General features: G+C 35.8%; 1 protein-coding gene across 1 annotated transcript; it reads right to left on the bottom strand.

Moving 5' to 3' along the window:
• Positions 1–419: 419 nt before the first annotated feature.
• Positions 420–1,903, bottom strand: LOC108366997 (uncharacterized). The gene is made up of 5 exons (XM_017621512.1): positions 1,876–1,903; positions 1,002–1,171; positions 777–930; positions 495–587; positions 420–445 (listed from the first exon to the last, which is right to left on the bottom strand). Exons 1-5 carry the CDS (start codon positions 1,901–1,903, stop codon positions 420–422), a joined length of 471 nt encoding a protein of 156 aa, XP_017477001.1.
• Positions 1,904–11,148: the final 9,245 nt, after the last annotated feature.

Genomic DNA, 11,148 nt, shown 5'->3' with positions numbered 1-11,148 from the left:
TTCACTCGCTACCGGTAACCACCACTAGCTACCCGCCAGATTACCAGCAATGCAATTTACCCATGAATTTAACATGGGGATGTCAAAGGCAGTCACCAATTTACACCTACTAGATTACCATTCATCAGCTATCTCACTAGTTACCATTAGCTTCCATTCAGAAGTTAACTCACTAACTACAATTCACCACCTATCTCACTACCTACTATTAAGTTCCACTCATGAACTGCTTCACTAGCTACCATTCATTTATTTGACGAACATTTAAAAAGAGAAAAAAAAAACAACAGAAATAAGATGAGCCATTTTCGACGTATCTCGAAATCCTGATGCTATTATTCAGCCGAATTCTGATTCAACATCGAAATATATGTATGTTCATATGTACATATGTACATATGTATGTCGAAAATGACTGCTCACATTTCTGTTGCTCCTTGTTGGTCTGTGTAATATAAATAAAATTTATTTTTGGTGGTTATTTTGGCTTATACATTTTGCCTTTATGAATCTATTTTTTTGCAACTGTATTGCCTTCCGTAACTGTTTCTCAGCCGGGCCTAAGTTGTTGCCAATTGGAATTGATTCTGAAAATGAGAAAAATCAATTTAGAATCGTTTTTGGATTGGATAAGTACCCAAAAGTTTAAACAGACGGTAGCGTTGATCCGGATTAACTCGGACATAATCCGGATCAACTGCAGTTAATCCGAGTTAATTCGGTCAACGCTGCCATCTGTTTAAGCTTTAACTCAATAAGAAATTTCATTGATTTACCTATCAGTGCATCGTAAAAGTTGTCTAGACCTTTTAGAGATTTTTTACCGTGAATTCCATCAACGTTATATTCCTGCATCAACGTGTCGGACAATATAAATTTTAAATTTCTAATAACCCCTGCTGGTTGCAGAAGAGACTTCATAGACTTAACCTGATAGTTAAAGAGAAATTAATTAACGAAATTAAGTTATTATGTTCCGATTAATATTTTTATCGTTTTACATAGAGTGCGCGGTTTTCCTTGTCTATCTTCGCATTCAGCTCCTCCAGTTGCTCAGCACTTAAAACCGGAAAGTTGATTGTGGGCGGTATTTCCTCTACCTGCTGACGGTGCAACTGATTCACAACGACCTTGATGTCAGCTATTGCTACAATAGCAACTTGGAGTTGATCTTAGACAAGATTTATACATATTAATAAGTACTTTTATTTAAACTTAAATAATATTAATGCATACTATATATACATATGTACAGTCAATCAATAAAGTTTAGGTACAGCAATTTTTTTGCAATACGGGCAACTGCTTTTTAATTATTTTATTTTCCGCATTTTTTTTTATAAAAATGTGGTTATCTCTGCAACATAAACCCCAAAAATCAGAGCTCCAAACCTTGCGCAAAATTAAAGGAAATTCAGCAAATTTTCATAAAATTATTGCACTCTTTAATTACACTCTTTTGAAAAAAGTTGAGTATGCAGTTATTATCCCATTCAATTTTGGTATAATAAAGCTAGCTAGGACTTATTAATGATTTTTGTCAAATTTTTTTGTTGAAGGTGTCGCTCATTTTCTCTATATAAAAAAAATTTTCCAAAATCATTGGTAAGCCCTACCCTCTTCAGACTTGCACATTATTACACTAAAATTGAATGGGCTTAAAACTGCATGCTCTGTTTTTTATAAAGAATGTAATTAAAAAGTGTAATATTTTGGTGAAAATTTGCAGAATATTCTTTAATTGGAGCTCGCATTTTTGGAATTTGGATCGTAGAATCAACCATATTTTTTATACAAGATTAACAAAATATAAAATAATTAAAAAACAGTATGTGTATTTAAAGTACACTGATGCTCATAAGTGCGTGCCCTTACCTCTTAAAACTTTGTTCTCCTGCTGCATTGTCTCTGGAAAAAATACACAAAATGAATATATGATAAGTTAGTAGTTATTTTTTGTGTATATGCTTACAATGGCGAAAGAAATAATATAGATACCAAAAATCAGTGAATGTGCACACTGTGCAAAAAACGAACGTAAGTATAAATTTAACGAACATTCAGTCCAAATGGATTATGGCGCTCTGATATTTTGGTGTTATACTTTTTTTTGTATGTACCTTTCATTTCCTCAAACATATTTTCCATCTTCCTTTGAAAGGCTTCGCAGTTGCAGTTCTTTTCATGATCTAAAACAACAATTTTCACTTTTTAGAATAAACCTTAATTGGTAATATGTAGGCTCATATGTACCTTGGATATTGAAGTCCATACGTTTAAATTTTTTTGCGCTACTTCCATTCATATTTATATTAAAAGGTTAATATTGTTTTATGATGTATTCTGCTAATTATTAATTATTATTAATATAGTTATTATACTTTAGTCCCTCACCCCAAACTTACCCCACTTCATTATACAATAAGCATCCGAATCAATCCCAACCCCATTTAACCCTCTAATCCCACCACCCAAACTTACTACTTATCTAACTATTTCTCCCCCAACATTGGCACTAAAACTAAGTCATTCTTATAGGGTATTCCAACAACCTTACATTCAACGTCTAGTAGCGCAAAAGTTTCTTCTATGTCAATAGTTTCCAAGTCCACTAAATAAATGCCTATACTTCTTGAATCTAAGGGCTCATGAAAAAAACTGCGAATGTTTTTAAATTGTCTACCTATTATGACACCACTTTGATCTAGTGATTGAATTAAAATTGGAATAGAGCCCTTAACGTAGCAATAATTGTTTGGACTCTTAGAACTTAATACAAAATCTTTAAAAATACAAATTTTACCTAGTAATTTTTGGCTGATCTTGGCCTAAAGGAAGTTGGGAAGATTCTTCCATAATTTTTCTAAAAATTTGTTCAAGTATTTTAGTGGGCTTTCGAACGAAACGCTTAAGACTTTGCAAATAATTCTCAAAAGCATAGCAAGAGCCTTTAATTGGGTCACCGACAACTTCTACAGTATCTTTTACGTGAAGTAAGCTGTGAACATTGTATGAAATACTATTATCGCCAAATACTACCGGAAAATTTTGTACAAATAGATTTAACATATTTTGAGCATTTTTTAAGTTTGAATCACGTCGCTTCGGACAACAAAGCAGTCTGTATGCGCAATGTAGGAGGAGGAATTGATAGTAGTAGTCGCCACATATCTCATCCTTAAGGGCAATAACACCAGTGTACAAAAGGAACTGCCTGAATTCTGTGGCTTTCCAATTTAACAGTTCATCTAGTGATCGTGGTTTTCGAGCAAACTCTTTTGGAATATATGGACGCATTAACACTAACTTTTCCGACACCATTTTTTTGTTATTCTTTGATAATTTTATAGCCACTTTATTACTGAGTAATCTTAATAAACATTTTCGAACCACGCCTAATTCTATAAGGTGCATACAGTCCAAAGGAATTTGAGTCACCATTGACACGCCCAGCTTTTCAAACACTGATTTTTCATTCAAGTACTGCTCTGTATGATGCTTTACATATTTTCTCTTCGAAAAGTCCTCATTGCTTATTAACACTCCTGGGTTGGTACTATAAGTTAAAACCCCATCAACTTTTTTCGCTACTTGCGTGCACTTTGAGCACCCATTGCGAGATGTGTGCCCAGGTGTGCCACTAATGAATGCCCGTGCTGGAGCGTCACAAACTATTGCACGAAGCTCAACTTTAACGTTTTTGTTAGCTATTTGCAAACCATTTCTCATTACATCTACCAGGTCATTAGAAAATTTCCGAAAAAAGTACTTCCAAATTATTTGGCTTTCTATTACCTAAAAACACGCCTATAGGAAAAACTGGAACATTTTCTAAATTATTTATTCTTCCTAAAATGAGCCAAAATTGGGCTTTGGCGCTTTTAAATAAAGGTAGCCCATGGACATTAATGTCAATACTAAGCGAAGGCGGAAATTCCAACACATTTAGTATTTTTTGTAATTGTTGGGATAATCCTACGTGGAGATATGAGCCACAAGCGACATTTGTGATGTCTGGTTTCGTAGAAAAATTTATTTTATAAAATGCATTTACATTTATTTGTTCCTCCCTTAAAATTTTCACCAATTCCACAGCACAATCTCGCGAAGGCTTATGTTTATGGAACCACTTTCTTAATTTATCATTTAAACTGTGCTCATTTCGAACTTCCTCAAAATTTCTGTTTACATCATTAATCCTATTAAACAATTCCAGATTTTCTATATCCGGCACATTATTCTTTTTCGCTGATTCGGTTTTTTGCACAAATTCACAGTTTTCTGCGCGCCTAAACATCCCCAAATATTTGTCCCTCTCTGAACGCTGTAAGCGTTTTAAGTGCCTTTGCTTATCATTTTCCCACTACTAATTTATTGGTTTTTAACAATTAATTATTATTATTACCAATATTTATTTCAATTTATTTTTTTTCACCACCGAAACTGACACGTGACGCCAAGCACAAATAAATTGAAAACATTGTCGCTATAAAGTTCAATTCATGAATCAACAGTTGGAAAAAAGCAAAAAAAAAATAATAATACGACTGTTACCTAGGTAACTCAGCGAATGTTGAATACAACGCATCAGTGAGAAACTAGTGAATTCACCGGACCTACCAGATTACCTGTAATGCTGTTCATCACATTACATGAGTTCCTAGAATACGCCACCCTAGTAAATTCACCAGCTACCTTTAATGAGTGAAATCACTAATTAAAATGGACTAATTGCTACCGACCGTACTAGAGGGTAGTAATTTAGTGCTATCTACATACATAACGTTAATATAGGGGATTATCTTAATCAACAATATATTTCTATGCTTCCGTTTTCAACACCATCCGCATCACGGTTTGTAGTAGCTCTGTAAAACATAAATCAATTCATAAACTATAATAACATGAATTGATTTAAATATATTACCTCATGAAAATTTCTTGAATTTCTTCTGGAACATTTGAGTAGTCCACTTGCAAAGTGCGCTATGTAAAATTTTTTTCGATTTCTAGTTTTTGATGGATTACGTACCAGTATTTAAACCAGTTTCATGTCCACTAACAACAGAGGACAAAATCTTATTTATAAACTTTCAAAAGTATCCATCTTCTGATGTACTTAGAAAACTGTTTTAGATCGTATAGACTGTTAATGTTATCTTATGACATGTTATGTTATGTTACAATTTTATAAGGCTCTTATTTATCCAAATTTTTAGGTAATAATAAAAAATATTCAATTTGAATGTTACTTGTTGTCGTAGTCGTTTTTTCAAATTTATGGCTTTCTATTATAAAATCACATAACGCTGTTTGCAAGTGGACTACTCATTTATAGTTTCTTTATGGAATTTCAAACGATTTTCTAGGTATAACAGTGATATTTTAGGATATTACAGAGCTACTACAAACCATGATGCTGATGGTGTTGAAAACGGAAGCTTAGAAATATATTGTTGATTAAGATAATCGCCCTATATTAACGTTATGTATGTAGATAGTCACTAAATTACTACACACACACACACATACACACCCACTAGAAATCTTAAGCATACAACATCGCTGTTGGTGGCATGAGCTTGCTGCTGTGTATACATGCCAGTATAAATGAACCTTCATTTCCATTTAACACGCGTGGTTTCTCAGAGCGTATGCGTACCTTAATCATACACTTGTACTACTGTTGTATGCATATGGCAGTATTAATGTTTCAAACATACAAAAATGCATTAATGGAACAGTATTAAAGCATTCTTACAAGATGTAAATGCTACTTTTCTGATACATTTTAATATACGGGGACATACAAACAAGTAGCACTTACATATGCAAATGCATATCTTGTAAAAGCCCGTTTGTGCTGAAATAGTATCGCACAGCACGTCCGTTCACTAAAAGTTTTGTACAAGACTGAAAATATTACAAAAATTCCACTTCAAATTTATCAAGAAATGTACTTAAAACAACGACAACGTACATTCGCTTGCAATTCGCTATAATTTGAATTTATTCCTGGAAATTCATGACTATGAATGAATTGTTCACACTAATTCACTCATATAGCAAGCATCCTTCAAGAATGCATACAACCGATTTATACTGGGTACTTTTACACAAACATACACACGCACACACAAATGTTTGTATGTACAAATACATATCTATACATACAAGGACGAATTTTCATTATATATACATGTGATATTGTGTATCTAAAAATATACAGATATGACCCACCACACATACATATGTGCATTTATATGTATGGTACATATCAACATGTAAAAGCTTTTGTACATCATACCACTGAAACATTATTTTTTCACTTCCATTAAACCGCTTGAATTATATGGACGTGTCGTGTTTTATTTATCCGCTAAATCTTAACATTTGGTTATGGGCCCAGGTCCATCACGCGATTTATTGTCTTACGAATAAAAAGTAAAAAGTACTTTATTGCGTTTGTCGCTGCCTTAAGTTTTTGGCTAAATAAAACGTCGTTTGTCGTCCGGCAATAACTACTGATTTTTTGTAATGAGTTCGCTGGCTCAAATTGAGAAACTCGGTGCCGATAATTACAGCACCTGGGCCGTGCAGATGAAGAGTCTGCTGATTACGCTGGAGTTTTGGGAAGTCGTGGAGACAAAATGTGCAGCCGATGCCGATCCAGCTAACAAAGCTAAATGGGAGTCGCTAGACAAAAAAGAGCTGGCATACATTACTCTTTGTGTGAAGTCTGCCAAAGACGCATGGACAGTTCTAAGCGGTTTGTATAGCGCTGATGGACCGGCGCGAAAGGTAAATTTATTTAAGAGGATGGTGCGCTTCAGATTTAATGCAAGCGAAAAGATGGCTGTGCAAATGAACGATTTTTGTACTATTGTGGACAAGCTCAAATCAATTAGCGTTGAGATGCCTGATGACTTGCTATGCATCTTATTGTTGTGCAGCCTACCCGATGAAATGGATAGTTTCGTTGTTGCGATTGAGAGTAGAGACAGCTTGCCGACCTTTGAACAATTGACGGTCAAAGTATTGGAAGAAGAAAAACGGCGAAATGAAATATTTGGCGGTAATAGCGAGAGCGTATTTTTGGCGAATTCCAGCAGGTGGAAGAAAAATGCGAGGGAAAGAGCGGTAGTGGATCGCAATAAACCAACGGACCAGCAGAAAACTAGAACGCATGACTGGAGCACAGTTAAATGCTACTCTTGCGGTAAAAGAGGGCATATAAAGTTGCAGTGCAAAGTAGCAAAGAATGAAGCGGTAATGAGTATGAGTTCCCATGAGAATGTACGAGCTAGCAACATATGGGTATTGGACAGCGGTGCATCCTCTGATATGTGTAATGATGCTAAACAATTCTCAGCAATGAACAAACGCGAACAAACGGTGACACTTGCATCAGGTGATTTCGTTTCTGCTAAGGGTGTTGGCAATGTTAGTGTAAAAACTGGAGCTCGCGTTATTACATTGACTGACGTACTTTATGTTCCAAGCTTACATGGAAATTTTCTTTCAGTAAGCAAAATACTTCAACACGGCTACTCAGTACAGTTCAATAAGAAGTTAGCCGAAGTCAAATCGAAAAACAAAGCAACAATATTTCCAGAAAAAGCAGATAATGGTATTTTTTACACTAGCTTTGGTGAAAGTGAGTGCGTGAACGCTGCGGTAAATGAGAAAACGTTTAACATTGACATTTGGCATAAAAGATTTGGACACCTGAATATAAAAGACATTTGCGAATTATCGAGAAAAACATTCTGTACGGTTTAGACGTGAATATGCCTACAAATTTTGATTGCTTAACTTGTGCGGTATGCAAAATTAATAAAAAACCATTTAAGAAATTGTCAAGCATCTATACGGGTGATGTGCTTGAGTTGGTGCATACGGATATTTGCGGGCCGATGAAAACAGTATCCCAAGGCGGTTCACGATATTTTATTACGTTCATAGACGATTACTCGAGATTTGTTGTTACACGATTTTGCGACAAAAATCAGATGCGTTCGAGGCGTTGAAAGACTTTATGGTTGAGGCTGAAAAGCAGATCGGGCGTAAGTTGAAATGCGTGCGAAGTAACAATGGCCGCGAATATATCAATGCTCGATTTGAAAGTTTCTTTAAGCAACATGGTATACGGCATCAAACCACGGTTAGTTATACCCCGCAACAAAATGGAGCATGAGTCACATCCCGACGAGGCTTCGATGGGTAAAGAAGACAACGTAAGTGAAGAAGCTAGGTTTGTTTCGAGCGAGAGTAGCTGTGAAGACGAAGTTATGGTTCCGGGGAAACGCAAAAGGGGGAGGCCGAGGATTGTTAGAAGTGGGTCTGTTGGTCGTCCACGAAAAATGTACGTTCGCGAAGAAACTGAGTACCTGAACTCATGGGTTAGCAATCCAGTTTCGGTAGCTGGTGCCCTGAATTCGGAAAACAGCGAACAATGGAAAGCTGCTATGCAGGTGGAATATAACTCGTTAATCAAAAATGGTACATGGGAGTTAGTAGATTACCCGAAAGCTAAAAACGTCATCGGTTCAAGATGGGTGTTTTCAACGAAATTTAACCCGAATGGTACGGTTAAAAAATTTAAGGCGAGATTAGTAGTGCAGGGGTGCTCGCAGGTCCTTGGTGAAGATTTCAATGAGACTTACGCACCTGTCGCGAGGCAGTCTACTATTCGATTGGTGTTGGCTCTTACAGCAAAATTAAAGTTATTTGTGAACCACATAGACATCGTAGCAGCGTATTTGAATGGCGAATTAAAAGAAGAGTTGTATATGCGACAACCTGAGATGTTTGTCAGCAAAGACCATCCACAAAAGGTGTGCAAATTGAAAAAAATCTATATATGGCTTAAAGCAAGCAGGGCGAGATTGGAACACTAAAATTGATTTTCTACTAAATGAGATTGGATTTCATCGTTGCAAGTCTGATAACTGCGTGTACGTTAAGCGAGTGGGAAACGAGGTGAATATAATTGCTATCTACGTTGATGATATAATTTTGGCGTGTACAGCGAAGTCTACGATGAAGAACATTGTTGATCAATTAAGCGCTCAAATTGAAGTTAAAGATCGTGGACCAATAAATTATTACCTCGGAATGCAGGTTGAGCGGAAAGGCGAATGCGGCGCGATCACCATTCATCAGGAGAAATACACCAGAGAACTTCTGAAAAAATGGAGTATGCAAAATTGCAAATGAGTTTCTACGCCATACGCACAAGGTACTGTGTTGGAAAAGTGTACCAAAAATGGCTGCAGTGGCTCGAACGTGAAGGAGTACCAGTCGTTGCTTGGTGGCCTTACATATGTAGCCATTACGTCTAGACCAGATATTTCTTATGCGGTGTCTAAATTGTCGCAATTCCACAGTCATCCACATCAGCAACATTTTATCGCAGCGAAACGGATACTACGATACCTTAAAGCAAAACCTAAGGGTATGTTGACCTATCACCCAAATAATCAAAATTTGTTATGTTTCACAGATTCCGTTATTCTACAGCGGTGGCTTAATCGCATGGGAAGCAAAAAATCAGCATATGGTTTCTCTCAGCACGATGGAGGCGGAGTACGTAGCAATGTGCCAAGGTGCAAAGGAAGTGGCATTTCACCGTGGTTTATTAACCGAATTGGGTGTCGATGAGATCACGAGAACTTCCACAGTCATCAAGTGCGACAACCAAGGTGCACAGTTTGCTGTGCGTAACCCAACTGTTCACAAGAGAAGCAAACAAATAGACATACGGTTTCACTATATACGAGAGAAGTTTATAAACGGCGATATAGACATCGAGTATGTGCAGTCTTCAGAAAATGCAGCTGACATATTCACGAAACACTTAACTTTAAGTAAACATGGAAACTGTTGCAAAATTTTAAAACTGAATTTTGAATAATTCTTTTGAAAACGAAAAAAATGTATATATATCAAATGGCAATTGGGATGAGGCGGAGTTTGTTGGATATTCTACTACTATTTATGCATAGTCACCTGACATCCCAACTGCTATAGCTATATACATCCATATACACACACACATACATACATATCAACATGTAAAAGCTTTTGTACATCATGCCACTGAAACATTATTTTTTCACTTCCATTAAACCGCTTGAATTATATGGACGTGTCGTGTTTTATTGATCCGCTAAATCTTAACATATGCATATCGCATAAATAGATTTAAAAAACGTTTAGGTATGTTTAAATCAGAAAAATTTTTTTTTTGTTAGTTGACCATTGAAATCTGAATTTACGATAGGGAATTTGTTTTTGACGAATCGAAACAGTTTGGCTCTTTTCAGCAATACTTGGAGTTTAAAATACTATTTCATTTCAATTTTCGATCGCTAGATATTTGCTTTTATATATAATTTTTTTTTTTAGTTGAACCTTGACTTTGGAAGTCAAGGTCCAGAAACTGTTTTTGAAGAATCTGAATAATTTTCCCGTATTCACCAGTATTTAGGCTTTATAATGCCGTTTAGTTTTTGTCTCTATCTGGTTTGGATCGGCAGATATTTGATTTTGTCCATTTTTTCCCAAAACAACACAGTGCGCATTGTGTACAGATTCTAACCGATTTATATGTTTTTGGTGGTAAAGCCTCTAAATGAAAACGGCATTCTCTAATATAGAACGGACAAGGGACGAATACAATAGTTTCAAAGTGTACGGATCTGAGAACGAAGAACTATTGCGCCGTAGAAACGCGAGCATCGAGTAACATTTAGAGACGACATAATTAACATGTATGACAAAACTAAATTTTGCATCAAAATATAGCCTCAGGTCTTTGACCTCCAATTGATAGAAAAGTACTCTGGATAGTAAATTTTTGACAGCTATTGGGTGAATAAAAATGGTTTATCCGGCGGAGCTAGTGAAAAATTTGACAGCAAGCATTAGCTTTGTTTCTTCAGATAATTATCACTAGTTTCTGCTGGAAAGCGTATCTTATCCCAAAAAAATTCCAGAAACTAACAGATCCCTCTCGTTCTTACGCTCTTCATTATTTTTGTATACATAAATTGTCAGAATGAAAAAATAAATCGATTAAACGATGACTGTCGGTTCGTCGGTCTGTGCACACGATAACTCGAGTAAAAATTAACCCCACTGTTT

Source organism: Rhagoletis zephyria, unplaced genomic scaffold (genome assembly GCF_001687245.7).
Source record: "Rhagoletis zephyria isolate East Lansing unplaced genomic scaffold, Rhagoletis_zephyria_1.1 Rzeph_scaffold_02486, whole genome shotgun sequence".
NCBI lineage: Eukaryota > Metazoa > Arthropoda > Insecta > Diptera > Tephritidae > Rhagoletis > Rhagoletis zephyria.
Note: the sequence above shows the minus strand (reverse complement) of the source record. Positions and strands in the feature narration are given on the sequence as shown.

Bases quoted from the DNA above. Each gene is read 5' to 3' on its own strand.
- LOC108366997 (XM_017621512.1), bottom strand. From the start codon at position 1,903: ATGCAGCAGGAGAACAAAGTTTTAAGAG. The intron at 588-776 runs GTAAATCAATGA...TCTCATTTTCAG, and splicing joins CTTTTACGATGCACTGATAG to AATCAATTCCAATTGGCAAC. The intron at 446-494 runs GTATAAGCCAAA...TATATTACACAG, and splicing joins TAGATTCATAAAGGCAAAAT to ACCAACAAGGAGCAACAGAA.